We start from the raw sequence: 23957 nt of genomic DNA, 5'->3' as shown, positions 1-23957 counted from the left end.
CAGAAAATTACCACAAACAAGAAATCTACAAGTTTACACGAAGAAGAAATCTGCAAAAACACACCAAAAAGAAATCTGCAAAACCACACAAAGAAGAAACTTGCAAACCAGACTCCCAGATGGCGCCACACATAAAAATCTCTTCTTTCGCATCCACCATTTAATCCTAATTGGTTCTGCTATGAATACCCATTGTCTTAACGCAATTATTTCACATAACATATGCATTAAGCAATTCCAAATTTACAATTCTATTTTATACACATAACTCCTGTATCGTGATAAAAATCATTAGTACCTTTGCACTATGTGTTCTTATCTTATATTCATATTAAAATCATCTAAAAACTTAAATATCAATACGTACACAAATGTATCTAATTTTTCCCCTTAAAAAATAATATATCACCGGTATCTTTAAAACGATGCGTTTATGGGCCTATATTATTTTATAATTATTCTATCCACTGTTAAAGTTCTACTACAAGAAAGTAAAAGAACAAATGAACGTGAAATCTGTTTAATAATTCATGTTAAACCTTAACTGAACGTACTTGGAAGAATTATAGCTGCGTGTAAGGAAATTTAAGTAAAGGCTTCTATAAATATTAAAGTTTAAAAGCGATTAACTTTATTCTTATTTAACAAATAATAAACGCTATTTAGAATAATTAAGATCTTAATAAACAATTCTTTTCCAATACAATTGATAATAAAGCTTGTTTATACTTTGGACGTGATTTTTTTAAAATCTCTCAATGAAAGAAAAGATATTTTTGGAAAGGTAAATAAAACACCTTTCAAGTGGGGTATAATTCAAACTTCATTAGTGGATGCATGCAATTTATTAAAGAACCCTAAAAGAATATTCCCCTTGAAAATAAAATCGACGTGTTTTGGTATATTTACGTATTTTCTGTAATCGCTAAAGGTTCGTTTTCAAATTGATATACTGTATTGTAATAGTGGTTCAATTCATTTTATATATAAATTGTTTATTCGATAACAAGTTTCTTCAGTTGCATAACTTTAACTGAAGTCTAGCACTGTAAAAATTCAAATTTTTACCTTTTTACATCAGCTTCAGAAATGCCTCCACTATCGAGGCTGATAGAATCTTTTTCGCCGCGTTCTGATTGGAACGACAATTTCATATCTTTTGGCTGCAGTTTTTGTGCTAAAAAGAAGACAGACAGCTATAGTACGTACCATTCCACGAAGAATGTAATATTTGATATCATTAATTCTACACAAGAGTATTGGAATCTCACCAATCTTGCAACTCAACACTAGACAACCTCAAATTACAAGTACAAGTTGAGTCAAAACAACATGATCTCTATTAAAAAAACTGCTTTACGACGATATCAAAAATAAGTTTTGATTGCATTAGAAAAAAGAGAAATTTATTACTTGTTTAGTTTGTATTATATATTTTAGTTTGTATGGCCTGTAAGTATTAGAATAGGTATTGGAAATAGAGAATTATTGAAAACTCTTTTGGCAATGGGTTTCTTTTCTTTCTTTCCTTCTAGTTCTTAGTTCCACAGATATTCTATCGACCGACTGGGATGACAACCTTCTTGTTTTTTCCTTCTCAATTCTAAATGGCACAATATTTTCGTCGGAAGGTTGTTATTTTTGTAGAAAAAAAAACACAAATTTAGACAACACTTCTTTACTTCCCAAAAATCAGAAATTGAATGAATCCCCCATACAATATGTGAAAGTCACCCCGAGTGCATTCATTTTTTTTTCAAAGAACAAACACCAAACCTTCCACATTCTTTCCATACTTGTATCCCTTAATCATTCTCGTCATACTTTCATATGTTTTAGGCGAGATGATAAACAGACCCTTCTTATCTTTTACCACAAATGATCTATTTTAACTAGTACAGTTCATTTCCAAAATGCAATGGGACACTAACAGGTGTCTGTGACGTACTACATACATATATCTAAGGATAAGTTATAACACTATCTTTATAAGACATCATATTTTTTACATTTGCGTTAAACGAATTGATAAACAACCCCATATCACTTTCTTTATTGTAGTTCACGTGTACTACTTACTTATGTGATAAAATGGCTCATATTTGTGGTCTCGGATAACTTCCGTTATGCATTTCTGTCAACAATAAAATGACGTTACCACATGAACACTTGTGCGATATTATACCATTTTTTTTTCTACTTATCTACATTTGTGGCTTAGCAATCCCAACGACCACTATTCGATTCGAGTAGTCATTATCCAACCGAACAGTTTATTTAGTATCTTCGCGAAAATGACTACATTTACAATCTTTCTCTGCCTACTTTTAATCGCTCTGAAAGCAAGTGAAAATGATACTCAATCAAGAGTTCACCTACGAAAATGCTGTTTAGAGGACAACGTTATCTTAAAAAATGATCGTAATATTTTGTGCGTGCCCATCACAAACCAACCGCCGGTCATCCACCCACTTCTAATGAACGGAAATTTTCATTTGATATTCAATAGATCCTGCGATGGAAAAAATGAATACTCGCTATATTTTTCCATGGAGTCTAAGAAATTGAATATCGTTGAAAATGGATCCGTTCACATTTCCACCAGCAATTCAGAACTTGTGTTTAATCCGCAGGAATACTGCCTGGATCATTTCAATGGAGAACCGGGCATTTTAGTTTGTGTAAAAAAAGACAGTGTGATTGAATACGAATCTAAACACGTTCTGGGAGGTAACTTATTGATGATCTTGATTTTACCATTGAAATATTATTTGTTAGTAAATTAATTTCTGATAATTGAAAATTTGATAACGCCCTGACAAAAAAAATAATTTAAAGAAATTATACTTTGAATTTGCTTCCAGAAAAAAAACAGCGACATAGGTAATTTTTAAAATTTGATGGTCAACCTGAGATGATGGTTTGCTTCGAAAGGTCTGATGAGAATCTGTAACCCTATGAGAATCTACATAAACATGTTTCCTATTGCAAATTAAGCAGTTAAGAAAGCGGAATTAGAATACTTTATCTCCCTTGATTTTTGAGATATTTTCATGATACGTGAAAAGAAACACTTTTCCTGCTGAAATTTACAAAAAAAATCCATATTAAAAAGTTGTTTTAAAAATTTCCTATTTTTGTCACTTTTTCCATATTAATGTTAAACACTAAGTTTTTAAAAAATTAAGTCCTTGAATCTAAGGTCTTATAAATTGATTAATCACACGTTCCAGTGACTGTGAAAAAGAGGCAAAAAACAATAAACATCCACCTACAATAATATTTCATACTATCCCTTCCCTCCCCTGGGAGTAATGTGTTCCTGAAAAACCACCATTTAATGGCAATGGCAAATTATTTCCTATTAAAGAATTATACAGTGTACCAAATGAAAATATCTTTGATTCTTGTTTGGTACTCATTAAATCGATAACAAGTATATATTGATCCCTGCGGGATCGATACACACGGAATTTCATAGCTTTAATAATAGATCTGTTTGAGATTTAAAAATAGTAAACGTTTGAACAATACGAAAGCTCGTCTATGTGTTTTTAATATGCGGGAGTTGTTAGAATTTGAAAATTATTTCTAATAGCAACACCAAGACCCAATTAGATATAAAATAGAGTGTAACAACTGTATAATAAATTACGTATTCGTTATACGTATATCATCTGCATGCCTCTTCATCAAGCACTAGAAAACATTTCAACTTAATTAATTGATAGTAAAAGAAGAGCTTTTCCTTTAACAGTTTCGTTCTTCCTACGTAAGTGACAGTAAACAAAACCAGTATTCCGATAACAATAACAATTATGCAAATTATTTATATCCTCCTATGAGTGGGATTTTTTTCGATATCCTTCTTTTTACATTGTAACAAACACACATTTCGCTCTAATGTGGCCATGTATCGCATAATTTTCCTTTCAGTTTTGTGCCTGCTGGAACTTCTCAAATTAGGTGGGTTTGTAATTTTTGATGTTTTGTTTTTTGCTATGTAGTAATAGGTACTGTGAATATGAAATGAGCGGTTAAATGTTGTAAACGAAAATTCACAAGCAAAAAAAATTGAATACCTATTTCTGCGTAATCGCTAACAATTCCAATCTTCCACTATTTCATAGGTAGATCAGCAGTGACATTTACATTTGTCGAAAATGGCACTTTTTGTGATAGTGGATGCATTCGAAAGTGTTGTCCTCGAAATCACATTCTTCAAGGAAGGATTTGTACTTATAGCAACTATACGAAGTTCGCCCCGAAAGTGTATTGGGGCAACGTTATGTCGACCAGAAACTTCAGTTTCAATGTGCTTAGTACCAATTCGTGTAGTACTCAAGAGAGACGTTTAGTCACTGACAGATTCAATGAAGATATCTATCTGCAGGAAAGCGGATATCTTTTAATAGAGATTAAAAACCGTGAGAGACGTTATGTGCACTGGACCAAGTATTGTTTGGAAACGAGACAGCTGAGCGCTGACAATTTTTTGGTGGGTTTTGTGTGCGTCAGCAAAACACAAGTAGGTCTTGATGAAAAATACGTCGAATGGCTTTCCGTTGGTGAGTAACCATTGAATGTGTGTATCGATATTTCCGTGTATCGATTAAGTGTAATTCGTGAGTTTAAATATAGTTTGTCAATAAATCTCAAAATTTTTAATAACTAGCAAAATTCTCAAAAATTTCCACAATTTTTCAGTGTAACTATTTACCTTGAGAAAATGATCAATTTTCTAGTCGCCTTATCCAAAAATGTTTTTTTTTGTTTAAAATCAATTTATTCCATATATTCTTTTTGTCTCATTTTTCCAAACCAAATGTTATTTTTTGTTTGATTTCCTCACTTATCTGTTTTATGTTGTCACTATTTATGTTCAACTTCTTTTTCTTTACTTTCTGTAATAATCGATTGCAACCGGGCATAAACCATACATATTTGCTTGCAAGTCTCTATATGTCACGAGAAAGTCACTCCAACTTGATACAATAACTACCTTTTGTATATTTGCCTTAGCGATCTATCATTCCATCGACTACGTAAACTTTACGAAAATCGTTCAGGATCGTCGAACTAATAATCTCAAACATTTTACCATAAAGCGGCGGTTTTAATTTTAGAAAAACGACCGCGTTACTCTCCAGATCTGCCGATTGTTTTAATGAGAGTCCGCGTCTCTCCCTACCGAGATGTTTTTTCTTTTGTGTGTCTCAATTTTCCTCTTCAATGTCGGAATTTCCACCCTAAATCTCTCGAGTTATGAAGAAGATGTTTGCGCAAAGAAAGTGTGCTTTCGGAGATGCTGCAGTAATCAAAATCAGGCGTGGTCTTTGAGGCTTGACCGCTGCGAGACTCAAAACATTACTCTCGACGCCCGGAATTTTACAGAAAATGTCAAATCGGCTTACGGTATCGAAGGCGACGTTTTGGTGTTGCATTCTGATGGCGTTTTGTGTAACAACGGCACCAAGCCGCTCTTCGTTCCAGATTTGAAGAGTACCACTTTCGGTGAGAATCGGTTACACGTGCCGGATTTTGATGCCGATGACGAAAGTCACGGCTATTTGGACCACTGTTTCGAGTTCTTTCGATCACCCACAACCGAGAAAGAATTCATATTTAGTGCCGTTAGTTGTTACGAAGACGAAATTCCGACACCCACCAAAGCCATCGAATCCGGTAAGTGCAATTCCTATCTGAATTCGTTCCAGCGTTTGAACTGAATTAAAAAAATAATAATAAATAACTTTTTTCCTGATATTTTTGGAAATACACCGCACGCACGACTCAAAAATTACTGTTGTCAACCGATTGCCACGGCATTAGAACAGAATGGACTAAAACAACTGTTAACCAAGATTGTACCAATATCGCCTTAATCATCGATATTTTTTGCTTGCATTTTCTAAAATGGGTTTTTGATAGTTCCCCCAAATGGAAAATTCTATTCGAGTCATGTCGTCGACAAAACCAAAAAAAAAAAAAAATGGCCTTTGAGGAATGAAATGTGCTTTCGTAATACGAAATAAAAATTGCAAGTACGTATTTGAAAAAATAATTTGGTATTGACATCTTGAACTCGACTCATTATTTGCCTTGATTAATTTCAGCGCGAATTCCCACTTAACACTTGCATTAACGGATATGTTTTATTTTATAGGGCCATAAAATACGAGTGTGCCATCTGGCCGTGTAAACAATTGAAATGTTTCGAATCATCTTTATGGTTTAGTGTCGTACCCCGTGAAACCAAAATGATCAAATTCACTAATTATTCAGTTTCCAGACGGTCCAGTCCACACACATCTTGACATTTCAATTTGGTTCGCGCATATATATATATACATATACGTATATATACTATACATATACACATATATCGTACATACATGTATATTTGAATTAGCATCAATGTTTACTAGACAATTCTTTTTTAGTGCGTTCAAGTGTCACCCTAACAAATCTTTTAATTACGTATGTAAACACACACTTCGAACGGTTAAACATAGTGTTAATTATGATGGTACCAGAAGCTCTGCTGCTATTACCGTACCGAAGGTTCGTTCGACAGTGCGCAGTGCCAGTGATACTACATACTTTTTTCTGCCTTTATTAACGCTAAAACAACCTCATCAATTTTTATGATCGTCTTTACGACCCCCTTAAATGTATCAATCAAACGTCATTATTGACACTCTTTAGAGCTATAGTCGATCACCTCAAATTGAGATGACGCCCAGAGCAAAACGCCACCTCCCTTTACATTATCCGCTTGTCCATTACCATTAATTGAACGAAGAGACAATGAACGTCTTTTTTTTCATTGTTTCATCACTATTAATCGTGTCGTTTTTGTTGTTATTAGTCTGTGGAAACAATGAGATTCAATGTGACAACGGGAATTGGTGCGTTCGAAAATGTTGTCCCGAACAGAAGATATTTGTAGACGAGCGGTGCGTAACTGTATCGTCCATCTTGCCAAATATCTTAAAGGCCCCTTTCCTTCCAAATCATCCCTACGTGTCGATTCCTGCAATACCCCGTAAGTTGTGTCTAGACGAGATCACTAAGCCGGTAAGGTACCATGCCTCCACGCTGTCCTTTTGGGACAATGGGAGCATATATTTGAAGGACGTCAAAGTGGAGTGCAGTTACAAAGACTTTTGCTTGGAATTTTTCGTTAACAATCGTAATAACAGTGTCACCGTCAAGGATATTGAAGTGATTGCCTGTTTCTCAGAAGAAGAAAAGGGAATCGTCAAAATAACCATCTATTGCGGTAAGTTTGTGTCGATTTCGAGTTAAATTTATTACAGTAAATTTATATTAATGAGACAACTTTTATTTATTTATTTCAATAAATAGATTTTCTTGATGACGATTCCTTTCTCTTTCTGCGATATTTGTCAAAATGGCATTACAAATGGTAGTGATGATATTGCCAAAAAAATGAAATGGTCAGGTCCAACAAATAGTTTCAAGATTTTTCGCTCCGTCCATTTGAATATTTCTGAAATTGAAGAGTTCTGTAGCAAAGTTTAATTAAAAATAAAAGATTTACTCTGACCATATTTCGACAAATGAACAAATTCGCATTTGGAATGTGAAATTAACCTACTTTTTTTAATTACGACATCATGTGATATTACATCTATTTTATTAACGAAACTGATCACGAATATATCTATATATATAATATCTTGAATCTTATTATATTTTTATTTTAAGTATTTTTTTGCAAACCTTAAGGCGCATTCTCGATTTTATGGTAAAGCTGCTTAAAAGGGTGCTCAGTGTGGGAATCTCGTAAGTGGAAAAACGGGGTATCGGCGTCGTTTCATTCTATATTTAAATGGTTTTGAATGTAGTTTTTTCTACACGGTTGTAGAAAAAAATTCAATACCTAACACTTGGTGAAAGTATCTCTTCCACAATTATGCATGACCAAACGACAAAAAGCGGAATCGTTTTTATTTTTTTCCCTTCCATATCGATCGGCTCGAATTAAAAATCGCATCTAAAATTTTTACTAAATACCTTAAATTAATTTTCACGATGAGCTCTATATATTCATAATGCCACTCAATCACTTTGATTTTTGATTCAATTAGCTACATATGTCCCTGGCGAATAAGACACTAATAAACAGTAATAAATAGAACACTTCCTGTAGTAACACACCCTTGGCGCATCCCTAATAAATATAATTACTTTACATTACCCCCCGTATGGACTTAATCTACATTTAACTAATTACTTCAACACTCGTTCAACGCTATAAAGTCCGCGAAAAAGTTTGTCGCAGTCGGTTCTGGATACAAGCACACATCCAGATGTGAAATTTTTTATATGAAACTTATTCTCTCTTTATAAAATTATATATGTATATGAAAGTTGTTTAGGCTACGAAAAAGAAAACTAGAACTGCTTAGTGTGTGTGATTAAGATTTAATTATGATGATGTTGTCCACTATACTTTCCGCGATTGTATTTAGTGCGATTTCCGGTGAGAAGGTAGACAATTTAAGAAAGTGCTGTGAAGAAGACAAAGTGTTTCTATGGAACAACACATGTGCTCTGAGTACGTTACACCGAGCGCCAACAGAATTTCTCAACGAAAATTTATATGATAAAAGATGGGTGGTCAAAGGCACCTCCATCAAATGGTACGCGTCCAATGAGGGGCTTTGTCCCGCCACTTATACACCTTTAGACCCAACCATCGATGGCCACTATGTCAAAAACGGCTATTTGGTCGATAACGTCTATAAAATTATGTCTTCCGAATTTTTTTGCATTGACCTGATGATGGACAGGAACGTTACATCGTTCTCAGTTACTGTAGTGCCGTGTCAACTACCCGAATCGCAACTGCAATCAGTGGTTTATAATTTACCAGGTGAGATTTCTCTTGAAAATGGAGAAAAGCTTTTTTTAAATAATACCCACACCCTTAATCCACGCCTTTAATTAGTCGTTAGTTTTACGTGGAAATTGCGTCTCATGGGAGAACTTATTGCGGAGGCCGATATTGCAGGAATTCCATTAAGTTTGGTAAATAGAAATATTAATTATTTTATAGAGACTATGCAGGGTAGACAGCTCAAAAGTTTGTACAACAACGATTTTTTTCTGACGTTCTTCAAAGCTTCAAACTTTTGAAGAAACAATTCTATTACATTTATAATTTCCATTAATACGAGAAAAATCGATGGCACGATTTTTATTCCTAGGGAAACAAATAACGTCTCGTCAATAAATGATCCAAAGTCCACAAAGATGCCAACTTTTTTTCTCATTTAAATTGATTTTCAAACATTCGCCGTTTCGGAAATATGTATGTATTTGTATAGTTAGTGAACGCAAACTTAATAAAGGCGCCCTGAATGGTTTCCTTAAGAGACGATTTAGAAAAATGTACATTTTTTATGTTTTATCGTTAATTTAAGTTAGAATACGCTTTTAATGTAGTGTCCTAGTTTTCGTAACACCCTGTATACCTGTAGGGTAATATATTTTTCATTTCTTAAATATGCAAGTTGTCGTATTTTCTGTATTTTTCTAACAGTCATTTACTGTTTTTTTTTAACAGATTAGAACTATTCACATAAAAATTCTTGCAATCAATGAAAATATGCCATATTTTGATATTTACTATACAAATAAACCTCGTGAGTCCCAGGTAAAATACATATGTATGTACTAGTGTGTTAGGTGTAAGTGAAATAACTTTTGTAAATTTAACCAACGATTAAGAACATTATGTTGAATAAAAAAGTCTCTTACAACAACGGCTGAAAAACTAATAGTTAAAAAAAGTGAAAGTTGGTAACCGAAAAGCTATGATAAGCTTTAAAATTTGAATAAAATGTAGAAAAACGTACTTGACACATGTTGATTGTTTGACATGTAACAAAAAAACTTTAAATTATTTAACAATAACATTGCTAAAAGCATTTAAAAACTGAATTAATAACTTAAGCGGTAAAAAAAAACGTAAGCTGCAACACCGCACTGAACGTGACCGATTATTTTTATTATGGTTGTTTTTTATGGCCCTTATGAGGGTCGCTCGCCCACTTTGCGGGTGAAGCGATAAGGCATTGGAATACGCAGTAAACAGGTTGACTTAGTACCTTAATAGTACATGAGTTATGTAACCATCTGAGTTGTACCGTGGTCATCTGCACTTTATCCCATTTTATGTGATACGTGATTCTGGGCAAAGACGCCTAGCGTCAAGGACATGGGGAGCCCATTAGGCACCATCGAGAAGGGACAAGACAAAATCCACTCTTATTTTTCAAATTTGTCATGAACTGCATGCTCTTCCATCCTTTTAATATTTTAGTGTGATTTCTTTCTCGCTGAATGCATCTTCTGTCAGTACACGCAACAAATCATCCACAAAGTTAATTTGAGCGAGCTTTAAGTGATTTTATTCCGACTTATTAACAGCACCTACGTGACAATATATTCTGTAAGCGAGTATCATGATATGCTTTTGATTTATGGAGAGGCGTCACAAAATTCTGAAGAAGCTAGGGGCATTTACGGTAATCGTTATCCAAAAAGAAAACTTCCAGTTAGACAAACATTTATGCAAGTTCCTCAAAAGCTTCTGGATACAGGTAGCGTTATTCCTACGTATAAAGGACGAGGTCGACAGCGAGAAGTTGGTTCTGAAGCCGAAGAACAAATTTCAAACCTTGTTCAAAAGAGTTCAACAAGGAGTACCTGGACTAGAGCATGCATGGACTCAAATGGTGAACATTTAGAACATTTAATGTACCAAAAACAATAATAAATTTGTGTTTTTGAGTGTGATGTGAGTGGTGTAAAATGTGTAATATAACATGTTATGCTAATTAAACTTAGGTATGTATAGAAATGAAATATATAAATACGACGCGACGTTGCTAATTGTTGCTCATTGTTGCTCACAAAATGTTTTTTTGATTTTCCGGAGAAATGGTTGTATTTACGACACCTCTTGTAAGGAACTTTTTTTTGTTCAAAATAATGTTCGTAATCACCTGTTAAATTTACGAAAGTTATTTCACTAACACCCCGTATGCAGGGTGATTCACAATTTATCTATAAAATTTTAGGAATAGGTGTGTCATGAAAAACTAAGTCGATTTTGTAAGAAAATTTTTTGGAAAATCCTTAAAAATTTTCCGAAAAAAATTGTTAAAGTTTAACCATTGCATAACTGGACGACTGTAATGTTCCCGTTTTTCTGCAAAATCCCTTTTAGGTTCATTAACCTTACATATAATTTATAGTTGGGTCTCCCACGTGTCAATGGTTGGAAGCTGAAAACATGGGTGATCCGACTTACGGGTACTTGTTTCACCCGAAATAAAAGAAGCGAGCTTACATGTATAAGCAATTTTGGCATCATAAATTGTTACCCTTAAGTCGGATCATCCATGTCTTCAGCATCCAACCATTAACACGTAGAAGACTTTTGTGTTGAATGTGCACTCAATATGCGGTTTCATATGATATTTCAAATTATTGTAAATTATAAAATAAAATTAAAAAATACTACCTTGCTTTCAAATAAAAGTAATTAGCTATTTTTACGCTTTGTAAAACGAATAACTATTTCTTCCGATTGACAAGGAAGGGACCATTTAATGATACATAACACGCAAATTTCCGATAAAGCGAAAAAGTGACGCACACCCGGCCTGTTTTGAGCAACTAAAAGATTATTTCTTTTTTTAATTGGAAAAAATAATTATTTGTTCCATCCGGTTATTAAATGCGATAAAATATACAGGCATTTCGGGATTTTTTTCATATTGCATAATTCAGATTTCCCCAAAAACCCCCACATCCAAATGTATATATAGTTCAGGATATTATAACGACATAAAAGCTTCAAAGGAGAACACCACAAGAAAGCTGTATATTATTAATAGTATTTTTTCAACGTTCCGATGTTTATTTAATTTTTCGGTCGTGAAGAACGTCTTACAAATATTTTCCTTTAAAATCAATTTCTCTGTAATGAGCGAAATTTTCCTAAATTATTTCACCCGATGTGTGATTATTCAGAATTACTCAGGTCCAAAAAGGTCGAGATAAGACGTTGATTGAATAAAAGGTTTCTACAAGAAATAGTTCAAGTTTGATTTTTTTTTAACGTTAAAAAACGCTAAATTTTCCTATATTTGTGACATTAATCAACCACATTTGAAACAACGTGCCCCCAAACCATCCATTACTTATTATTCATCAATTTATCGGCTCAAACAACACATAATGAAAATAATCTTAAAACAAATTTTATTAGGGATTACAGCCTTTATTAGAGACTTCGTTCGAGCTTAATTTAATTTGTGATATGTATATGTAAATATTCAAGGGTTATCCATAGCCATAATTAGTGAAAATAGGAACCGTAATTGGCAATGGAACAAATTCCAAATGTGTAATGTTGTAATCTAAAACTATGTACTATGTTTATCAGATGTTATGCGTTTATCTTTGAAATGTGTATGAACCAAGCTCACACTAAACGGTGTCATATCGTACGTACAAGTTATTAGTCGTCATTTGATGGATCTCAATGAGAGTTTGTTTATCAAAATCTTTTTTTTTTGTTGGGAGGTGGGGGACTATAAAAATATCACACTCGGAAATGAAACATATGGCAAAAACCCGGATAGTGAATGACGTGTGTCTGGATTGGTAGTTCCGTTCGTGTGTATAGTGCGTGTATTTAATTCTGTCGTCGAACCAGAAATTTATCAATTTGATACAAATTTTTAAGACTTGTAATCATCTGACGTAAACGGCGTTGCGAAACTGTTAATGGTCTCTTGGATTCTACCAAAATCTTAATCGAAAACAATTCAAAATTATCATTCCGATTACAAAAAGTATAATATATTTTTGACTCATTTTATTTGAGTTTTCCGAGTACCCATTCGATTGAGAGTTTTGATCAATTCTAGATTTTCTATAAAATCTTAGACACAAAAAAATATTTTTGGTAACACCGTTCACGACATATTAAAAATCACTCACATTTTTCCATCTCCAAAAATAAAAAATGTACTGTTGCTATTTCGCAATAGTGAACACATTTATATGTATAGACAGAAGACATTTTTTTGTATTGCTACATATTATATGAGAGATAAAATTTCTTTTTGGGCTTAATTCTCTAAGAATTAACGTTATATATAATTTTTAAGGAGTAAAAATTAAAAAGAAGTATTTTTTAAATTCTTCATTCAGATTTTCAATCGAGTCATTTTAAAAAATTTATATGTAAACAGGTACTGCATCTATTAATAAATGCACTAACTGCGCCTCAAACACTAACTAAACCGGCTTCTGCAACCTTCAAAAAATCATTTAAAAAAACTTCTGAGCTCTTTTCTCCTTTTTTAAGTTTACAAACTTAACTGCAATCAAATCGTAATCACTATAAAAACATTATAGTATGTATGGAAAATAAGCTTTGAGAGTTTATTAAAAAGCAAAAATATATATCTTCGGCTGTTTGGTGGGACTTTAACTTTAGCTCGGACCTGTAGCCGGCCCCAATAAAGAAAAAAAAAGTCTAATAAATGTCCATATATTCGCACAATTTATCTCCAGTCGGGAAATTGTTCAAGTTTAAATGATGATTTACAGTAAAATTTACATTCAGACCCACGTTATAACTTTTCGTTCTCTCGACTGAAAAATAACTTTATCAGCTCTCCCTGTACTTTTTGAACAAACAAACAGAGCGGCGAAGCAAATGACTGCGAACGAGATTCCTATCGGCATTGTTCGCAATGGCCATGTGGAACCGTCATCATCATCGCAACGCGGCTCTTCTTAGTCTCCTCCTCATCCTCCTTCTCCTCCTCGAGATTGTTTTGGTTGAGGGTGCTACAGTGCCTTGTGATGATGCGGATTCTGGTAGTGAGTGCCCAAAGATTCGTAAGTGTTGCCCATTGAACCAAGAACTCAGAATGGAAGACGGCAACGAAAATTGCGCCAACACCACGAAAAATTTCAAAGTGGATTTGCATAGAGATTATGGAATTTCTGATGAGTATGATTTAGTGTTTGGTACCGAGTGTTCGGCGACGAACAGTCGAGTGTTCATTTCGTACAACGATGCGTTTGTACGACTAAGATTGGAAAAGAACGGCAGCTTGCTGATAACAAGTGACAAGAACGAAACGATGATCGTGAAGGTGCACGCATATTGTCTGGACTATTTCAATTATGGTGAACTCATAAATTCGGTAGTGTGTATGCCTGACTCAATACAATACATTTTGCTGCACTACAGTTATGGTAAGTTCTGCATTGGTTCTAATTGGGTTTTTATAATAGAAAAAAAAAATATATATATATATATATATATATATGTATATATATTTGATAAACACAAATTATATAGATAGAATCACCGTTAAGTGTTAATTTAACTTCAAAAAAATTAGCTGTACTCGCATTTTGTGTCTCTTAAAGAACGCCAACGTACATATGTGCTTCAGGTTTTACGATCAAAAATGGTTAAAAAAGGTCATTTTAGGGTGGCAAAGTTTTTTCTCTAAATTTTGTAGGCCTTCTCCGTCAAATTGTTTCTGGTAACCGAAATTTAATGAAAAATGTAAAATGTAAAAAAGTAAAACATTTCAGAACTTTGCGAATAAACAACACTCTCAACATAATCTGTTTGTTTTGCACTAAAAATTGAAAAATTTGAACGACATAAAACATTGGCAGTAATGCCAAACTGATGTAGAATTTTCGAAAATTTTGAAAATATCAATTTTTGATAAATTTAAGAAAGGAATGTCATTTCTTAAAAATTAAATTAATTGCGAAGCTATTTTGTGAATGTGTTATTTTTTAATTATAAAAGTGTGCAGTTTTGCAGATTTGAAGAAAACTTTAAATCTTTTAACCATACGCGTCACTCTTTATCCGAATGCTTTACTTCATCTATCTAATAGAACTCGCTGAAAAACGATAAAAATTCGCGAATATAATGTAAAAAAATCAACGAATCAATCCAATACACAACTTACAATAGTCACCGCTTATTTATACATACACATACATACACGAGTATACGTATACTCGTATTCGCTTAAACGTTACACTTTCAAATACCGCGAAACGATGATCGTTAAACAATTTTATCACTTGAATAATTATCGTGAAAGATTTATCTTTACAACTGCTCATTTATCTATTGTCACACTGTCATTCGCTGAATCATAATGATGGGAGATGGATCTTTTAGGGTGTAAAACGTATTTTTTGCTACTTCTACTAAGTGCTGTTTTATGTGAAAACTGTGAAACAACTGTAGACCTCTCCGATGGCACCCTTGATGGTGACAATATTGTCAAAGATAGGGTAGTTTACACCCCAGCCGATTATTTCCAAGAGGACAACGCCGTCAAAGGATGCATCTGCCAGGTAACAAAGTGCCTTAGACGATGTTGTGACTACAATGAAACCCTCGTGGGCACAGATACTGGCACGGCGGAATGCAAAGCTGCAGATCGGGAAATTGATATTGTCAAAGACCTGGAGACGGTAATTGGTCAAAACATCTCTCAGTTTCACATCATTGCAGTGCCGGTTAAGGATGTGTGTACAGAAGAAGGCACATATAGAACTTTCGTCCATAATGAAGTACAAATTGAGCCTTCTGGAGATTTGAATTGGGATGGGGAGCGATACCAATTTGACGAGTACTGTGCCTCGAGCTACGACGATCACTTGGGGGTGTTACTGTGTGTGATTCCAGATAAGTCGGTTAATCAACTCGTGTATTGCATTGGTAAGTTTAGCATTTAACAAAATGCGGCATATTATTTGATAAAAACGAAAATGAAAAATGAAAGTGAAATTAAATCGATTTAATTATATTAATTAATAATATATTATATTTCGCATAGATTTTTCCCAGATTACGGTGATGAAACAATGTTAAGGTTCAGCCTGACAGTTTGGCGCAAATATTAAAAATCTCGTTTTTACAAAGAGATCCTCGTGGTTGAGTTCTAGAAATGGACACAACTCTATCATAAATTATGTAGGGGACCAAAGAACATAAAACCCTTTTACATAAGAACATTTTAATGATCAAACTGAATGAAGGACATTGGAATATTAAAGCCAAAATCAATCCCACCCTGGTTCGAGTTCCCGTCAAATTTTTCAAATCCAAATGGCCAAAAAGCAGATTTCCTTGCAAATTTCCGTTTTGTAATTGAATTACTCACCCATACTCCCTGTACTTATTTCTAAGTAAACACGCTAAAAACTACAAACTTAAAGTGATTCCTTATCTTTTGTGCTGGAAAATATTTTCATATTTTATCTCTCTCTCAATGACTGAATCAGATCCATTTAGCAAATTTCGTTCGGTTATCTTATATAAAAAATTTACGCCCGAGTGACATTTAAAACTCGCGTGACCATTATGAGACGTTCACTAATTTTCTTATTCACCGCTTTATCAACCACGATCGACTGTCGTGTAGTGGATGCTTGTGAGTTTACAGTGGACATCACCAACGGAACAAGAAATGGGACTAATATAACGCATGATGACGTCACTTATACCACAAACGACTATATCACAAACTCGAGTGGCACTTTCGGATGCGTTTGCAGTGTTTCGAACTGCATCCTGGACTGTGGTTCTTCAGGCTACGCCAATTTAAAGGGAATCCAACTGACCAACATCATTCACGTTAAAGACAACGAAATTTGCTCAGAGAATGAAGTCAAAATTATTTTAGACATAACAGATAAGATGGAGGTGAAAATGGGGTACTTGAGGTCGAACGGTATGAGTTTTCCTTATAAGAAATATTGTCTTGACAATGTTAATGGGTCTGAGATGGTGGTAGCATGTGTGGTTCCTGATAGTGAGGAATCCATTACAGCATATTCTTCAGGTTAGTAATATTTACGTTTCAAAGATTTGTTTATGAACGTTTCGTTAAAAAAAAACTTTAAAAAATCAGCGGGGTTAAGTCAAGTGTTCTAAGAAGCAAAAATTGCTGTGTCGGGTTGAATAAATCTGCCTCAAAACATTTGCCGAACGCGTTCTGTAACATCCTCTGAATTATGTCTGCATACAGATGCACACAAATATTCCTTACAACCAGAGGCATATTATCGAGAATTTAAGAAATCTTCAAAATTTCAGTTGTCTAAAAAAATAAGGACCGGTGAATTGATTATTCAACATACCATACCACCATTGCTTTGAAAGAATGTTTGAGAGACAGGTTCAAGTTTTGCGGCATTGCATCTGTTTTCAATTAAATCGATTCAAATTAAAATACGCCCTACGTATGAAGTATATGAGGGCTAACCTTCACTGTTTCTGTTAAACACTCCTTTAATTGAGCGTTTTTTCCATACCGCAGTCCGACAAAATAACGATGGAGGGAGACGACAAGTGAACCGAGCGACTTGTTTGCACGGCACTTAATAATTCCGACCTTTAGTCGAAGATACATCTATTCGATTAACGTGTTTGAACAATAATCGCGTGTCGCTCCTCTAACTATTAACATGACGCCTTTTTCATTACATATGACCACACAACACGTTCAAACCTAAACAGATTTCGATTAATATTTTTGATCTAGTCATGAATGGATTAAGTGCTCTCTTGGTGTTCGTAAGTAGTTTAACTAGTGTTTATCAGTGTTTAGACTTGTGTGGTAATGATAATAATACCAATGTGTCTTTTTACCGGACTTCGAAGATCCAAAACTGTGGGTGTGAGACCAGTTCTTGCATCAGCAAGTGTTGCAAGGCCGGATTTTTCCTCGCCTCGAACCGAACTTGTCGCTACCGTCCAGGAAGCGACAAGTCCTTTCTGTTGCCCGTGTACACAAAAAAATGGTATTTTTCAAGAATATTGAACAACGATCACGGATTCCGCGTGGGAATCTTAAATTGTCCCTACTTCAAGTTTGACAACGAGAATATCAACGATTCGTTTTTCGTGCAGGAAGATGGTTCGTTGTGGGTGCCCTCCCAAGGCCTCTTCTATGAAATTTCAGAATATTGTATCGATGAATTCGATGATGTATCGGCTTTCGCTTGTTTCCAGCAAGAGAAGGCCTCACGGATCATCCAAAGGAAAATTTATCAATTGGGTAGGGTTTTATATATACATATGTATATTCAACTTGATGTTGAGGTTTTTTTTATTATAAAACCCTGATATTTTGAGGCTAAGGACAACTGTTTCCCAAAATGAAGATAGCAATAGTGAACGTATTTTAAAGACACTCTGTATACTTATTACAAATTTTGGACTATTCTTCACATATTAACATTAACGTTCCCTCGATACCAGATGTAAGCCGATTACGTTTCCTTGCGAAAACAAACTGCAACTTTTGTTTAAACGGATGATAATGAGTTAAAATTAGTTTTGTATAATAAAATTCAAAAGTTTTAGACTAAACGACTAAAGCTCGATGGATTCACACAATTATTCATTTTTCCGTCATACTAAATTGTTGCGACGGAAAAAAATAGTTAAATTATTCACACACAGAATAAGATATCTGTTTCATGAACTTTCGGGTACTCTATAATATAATACATAGTATATTTAATTATTGGTACTAGTGGACAGGTGCTTAGGTCCCAGTTTATTTATATTGTCTCGATCAGGAAAATGTGATCAATTAAAATGACAGTAATACCAATAATAAAAGCAATTTTCATGGAAAAACTTGCTTTTATTATTAATATAATTTAATTAGTTAATTTAATATACCATTTTTAAAGATCTAGTTAATTTGTTGCCTGAAGTGTATATAAGACATTTATTTAATTGATTGTAGTCGCATTATTGCCTTATCGACCATTTTCATTGCGAATAATCTTCCCCATCAATTGAGAAACGTCCATAAAATATATGGGATTTCTCTTACTGTTCGTAGATACATATAACAATTGATATGAACCCGGTAAAAAGACTAAGTGTTGAATTTCGAAGACGTTACTGAAATTTGAGAATTTATAAAATGACACGCTAAACTATGGACTGAATATTCATGTTCAGATCACTCTGAGTTCACAGTCTCAGAGACACTGTTTCGTGTAAAAAACCTTTCTAATTATAGCTGAGGTTTATTGGTACCGAACCATAATACACGCTTTAAAGTAATATTGAAAAAAACGACTAATGCCGGGACAAAGCAAGCGATAAGCCACTTTCGAGACGAATGCTATTAGCTAGGTTAGTACTTAAAAACGGATACCAAAACATATTAAACTTAACGGTTGACGACACATCCCCATGTTCTCACGTCGATTTGAGTTTCATAAGATACAGGTCCGAACAAAAACAGAGCCATTGATGGCAACCTATTTTCACTTGAAAATTGTAATCTAGATATAAAATATACCGAACAACTACCAGCTAATTTTCTATCTTATTTCTAGGTATGATAATATCGATGCCATTCCTGCTGGTTACATTTGTGGTATACGCCCTGTTGCCTGACAGGAATCTCCATCAGAAAGCATTGATGTTCTACGTCCTCACTCTCCTCATCGCGTATATCCTTTTGGTTACCATTAACTTATCTAGCAGTTTCAAACAGCCGTGGTGTTCTGTAATTGGTAAGTTGAAATGGATAAAAAAAACATGAAGCCAATAGTAGGTATGTATCAGGTAAATCATAATATGTAGCGTCACCCTCGATCGGTAAATAAAAACGAAATATGTAATATTTCGTCAGAAAGTCATTTTATTGTCCAAAAATTCGATCAAAAAACTAAATTAAAATTTGAATTTGAATATCCTGTATTTCAAAAACATTGTATTGTCCGCGCATTTTTGAAATAAATTTTTAGACCACAGTGTTTGATTTCTAGCTTACGCCACCATATTCTCCTTCATGTCCTCGTTCTTCTGGATGAACGTCATTTGCTTCGACATTTGGTACACTTTCAGGTAAGTTACTTTGTGATTTGGATTCAAGTCATTACAAGAAATAGTAGTTTAATTAGAATCAAATTAATACTTTTTCTTGTAATTTTATATAATCAATGTTTATGTTTTCATTGCGGTTCTAGTGGTGGGCGCGGCTTCGTAGGGAGCAAACGGAGCACAGAACGACGTAGACTGATTTACTACAGTATCTATGCCTTGGGGGGTCCTCTATTGATTTTGGGATTAATTGGTCTGATGCAGACCGTATTACCCGACGATTCCTACCATAATCCGAATATCGGGGTCACAAAGTGCTTCCTAGGTGGTGAGCTCATTTACCGATAATCTATTAATTATTATTAATTAAACAACAGATGTTCAAAGCGTACTTTAAGTACAGCCTGGCGCATTAGGGATGTGTAACGATCAACGCGCAGCGCAAACAGTCCAAAATAAATAAAACTACACAACAAGAAAGTAATAATGAATTATAGATAATCCGCATGTTGTAATCGGCAGACCCAAAAATGGAGATAAAAAAATGTAACGACGCTGGTATGAGAAGATAGTGACATGTTACATCCTGTGTTAAATTTTTGAAAAAAGTTGCCATTTATAGGGACTTTATGCAGAGTGTGTAAAAAATATGAAGCAATATTTAAGGGGAAGATTGCCCAGGTCATTTTATTTTAAAAAATTGCTATAAGCGTAGGTCCGCAAACGCTTCGATACCGATCTACAGAGTGTTGATCTTTCATTGAAAATACAGTAAAAATTAGATTTTTCCAAAAACCGCTTGAGATATTATAATGAAATTTTAGGCGTGTCAATAGCAGTGGGAGACGCATACTTTGCAATACAAAATGATTTTTTAGTCTTACCAGTCACTGACTATTTTTAAAGAAAAAAATAGGACGCCGCTGATTTCTCTAAAAATGAAAAATATTTTTCATTCCTTGTTCAATTGTGAAGAAAAAAAGCTCTCTTGACATTTTATTGTACTATGCTCCGTTTTTGAGTAAAAAAAAAAACATTTTAGTGCATGTTCATTTATCGTAGATTTTTTAAAACATATTAATACAGTTAACTTATAATAAATATAACAGATCTTCTCTACTCACAGATGGCTGGGCCAATTTATGGTACTTCTACCTTGAGGCAGGCATCCTGGTACTAGTTAATGTAATTTTTTTCACCTTCACCGCCCTCAAAATTCGCAAAGTCAAGAAGGAAACATCGATGTTGAAGCATAACGACAGCAAGCGACATTCTTACGAGAAGGACAAACAAAAGTAGGTCAATGCTCATTTCAAAACTCATTAAAATACTTGAATTTCCCAGTTTTAATCGAAGAATTCGTGAACTTGTTTTTCCAGAGACCAACGTGCAATATTCGGGTAAGTGCACAAATGCCAAAAAGGGAGAAGTGATATACACGTTCGTATTTGTGCAAGTTTTTACTTGTTGGTCCCATTGCAGCTAAAAAAATCATTTTATCTACAATGGTAGCTCTCATGTCCTTTGTTAAATTCTTTTGCTATACAGGATGTCTTTTTTTAAAGATGGTCACTACTACTGCTAGATGCCAATAGTGAATTTTTTTTAGAAATTCGCAACTGTGAGAGTTACAAAATCGCTTGACATGTGGTAAATAGGAAAAAGTTTTTATATTTGTGGATTTCAAACGTCCTATAAAAGGCGTTGTCAAATTTTGTTTTTATTTTTTGGTTTCCCAGATTTTCTAAAAAATAATGAGTCTTTTTTTGTAGAGAGGAAAAAACTAACAAAAAAAAATTAAATCTTTTTTAGAGTTTTTGAAATATTTTCGATTGAGAAAAATCTTGGAAACCAAAAACAATTTGGTAAAAAAGGGCCTCGAACATGGTCACTTTTTCCCATGTGACTAATTTTGTAACTGTCACCATTTCAGAGATTGAAATAGTGCACAATATTATAAAAAGACACCCTATATATAGTATTTCAGAGTTTCAAATAATTCCTTGAAATCTTTCAGGTTCAATCTCTACGTAAAGCTGCTGTTCGCGATGGGCATAAACTGGAGTATGGAGGTAATTTCCTGGGCCGTAAATTGGAGGACTGACAGTAACGTGCAGTACATCTGGTACGCCACCGATTTCTTCAACGCTGTCTATGGGGTATTCATATTCTTCATCTTCGTGTTCAAAAAAAAGATCTGGACTTTGTTGCAAAAACGGTAAGAGATATTATTGGTGCGATTATAGCAATGTTGTACATATCTCCGTGACACGTGATGGGTGGTGGGTTTCAGAGTTGAGAATTATAAATTTTGAGCCAATTCTTGTCGCTAAATTCACATAGAGGCTATCGATCCATATTTCTATTATCCGAATTTTAGATTTAATGGAAAAAAGTCGGAGGAAACGATGCTCACAGGTACTTCGTCCCTGTCTAGCGCAAGTCTTTAACATTAAAACTGCGCCCATCAGATAAATTCGTAAGTCTAGAAGAGGTAATTAGGGTGGGTGGATCTATGAATAATAATCGCTGGTGTTGGATTTTGAACTTATTAAAAACGTATTATTATAGATGTCTTTAACGTAATAACACCCATCCAACACTGTATACATTTTTTCTTTTATTTTGTTTGGGAATAACGCCAAAATAACGAAAATTAACGGAACTATGAAAGACGTACGTAAAATATGTGAGAGCCTCAAAAAGTATATAACATACAAGCATTTGCCAAGCGGAAAGCGCTGACTACAGAAATACTCGTAGAATCAAGAGAATTCACGCGCTCCCAACCTAGTTCTAACCATGTCTGCGTTATACAGTTATACAGTGTTTTTTTTATATTTGTCCACAATGTTCGCTTATTTTACTGTTGCACGTGTCGTTCCTTTTGTATTCAAAACAGCGCACTAAACAACTACCCCTTGCAGGTACTACAATTTTATAGGCAAACCGCATCTGGCCCATACTGTGACAAGCAACCAGACTCGTACCAGTCACTACTCGAGTACCAATTATTCTACTGCAGACACTCAACTGACCGGCACGAATGGAAGACCTCCTCCGGAGGAAATGGGTCTAAGAACGCTTCCGTAAATTTACCATTTTCGCCTTCAACTTAAGTAAATGTTTGATCGACAAAAATTGGGTGACTATAAGTTTCATGAGTTACCTCAACTGGCCATTGCCAGAAAACGATTTCTATATAATCAGGTGTCTACTTCCTTTTTGTGTTATTATATTCTTTGCTTGAAACGCCATATTTTACATCTACTACTTATCTACATATAATAACGTATATATTCTTGATGTGCCATAAATGTACTTAAAGCTTAATGCAGAAACAAACCAAACTATAAAGCATAATTACGTAAATCGTGAAGTGATATTAATAAATAACTGCTTATAGCCAATAGATGCTTGAGTGGAATTTTTACAATTAATAATTCATTTACGTGCCTTCAATTAACAAGATGGGAGATTCTGTCTTAGTCTTGGCATTTGATGTAAGGTTTAATGTTATATAACAGAATTTTTCAAAAATATGAAAAGGAATTGTCAGGAAAGTTACTTTTCAAGGTGATTGTTACGGTCGCATGAGGTCTCAGTGTTAAGCAAGTTAATTTAATTTTTTACCAAAAAAAACTCAATCAATTTCAAGGCTCTAACAGATATAACCGACTTGTAAATATAGACGTTAAATTATTTTTTTATCTGTTAAGTTAGTAGCTACATATATGTAATTTTATATCGTTGTGCAGATGCCATACTTTTTTCTTGGTCCTCATTGCTTTAGAATACCCTTCGAATTATTATTATTACCAAGTTGTAATATATTTTTTTCGCAGAATTTTTTTTTATACTAAAAAGTAAAATCCCTATCAGAAACGGTGACTTGATCATGTGCTACTACAATGGCACTGGCCGACAATACTAGTTTGCCGTCCTTAATTGGACTAGCTAATCCACTGCGACGAAATCAGATCAAAGGCGTTAC

General features: G+C 34.1%; 1 protein-coding gene across 12 annotated transcripts; it reads left to right on the top strand.

Annotated features, from left to right (window-relative positions):
- Positions 1 to 2272: 2272 nt before the first annotated feature.
- On the top strand, positions 2273 to 23810 carry LOC136415393 (G-protein coupled receptor Mth2-like). Of its 12 annotated transcripts, none has more exons than XM_066399956.1 (9): positions 3911 to 3966; positions 4131 to 4568; positions 19474 to 19653; positions 19909 to 19987; positions 20110 to 20291; positions 21090 to 21258; positions 21343 to 21363; positions 21981 to 22181; positions 22891 to 23810. In XM_066399956.1, the coding sequence occupies exons 1-9, from the start codon at positions 3912 to 3914 to the stop codon at positions 23054 to 23056; spliced, it is 1491 nt and encodes a 496-aa protein (XP_066256053.1). In that variant the 5' UTR covers position 3911; the 3' UTR covers positions 23057 to 23810. The 12 variants fall into 12 exon arrangements, with proteins under 12 accessions (XP_066256057.1, XP_066256053.1, XP_066256050.1 ...); XM_066399954.1 differs by lacking the exons at positions 3911 to 3966; positions 4131 to 4568 and adding exons at positions 15235 to 15396; positions 15460 to 15826; XM_066399961.1 differs by lacking the exons at positions 3911 to 3966; positions 4131 to 4568 and adding exons at positions 15317 to 15459; positions 15515 to 15826.
- Positions 23811 to 23957: the final 147 nt, after the last annotated feature.

This window comes from Euwallacea similis, chromosome 20 (genome assembly GCF_039881205.1).
Source record: "Euwallacea similis isolate ESF13 chromosome 20, ESF131.1, whole genome shotgun sequence".
Lineage (NCBI taxonomy): Eukaryota > Metazoa > Arthropoda > Insecta > Coleoptera > Curculionidae > Euwallacea > Euwallacea similis.
Note: the sequence above shows the minus strand (reverse complement) of the source record. Positions and strands in the feature narration are given on the sequence as shown.

Excerpts from the sequence above, each read along its gene's own strand:
- LOC136415393 (XM_066399950.1), top strand. The coding sequence starts at position 15,268 with ATGGATCTTTTAGGGTGTAAAACGTATTTTTTGCTACTTCTACTAAGT. Across the intron at positions 19,654-19,908 it reads GCCGTGGTGTTCTGTAATTG|CTTACGCCACCATATTCTCC; the intron begins GTAAGTTGAAAT and ends TTTGATTTCTAG. Across the intron at positions 21,364-21,980 it reads GACCAACGTGCAATATTCGG|GTTCAATCTCTACGTAAAGC; the intron begins GTAAGTGCACAA and ends GAAATCTTTCAG.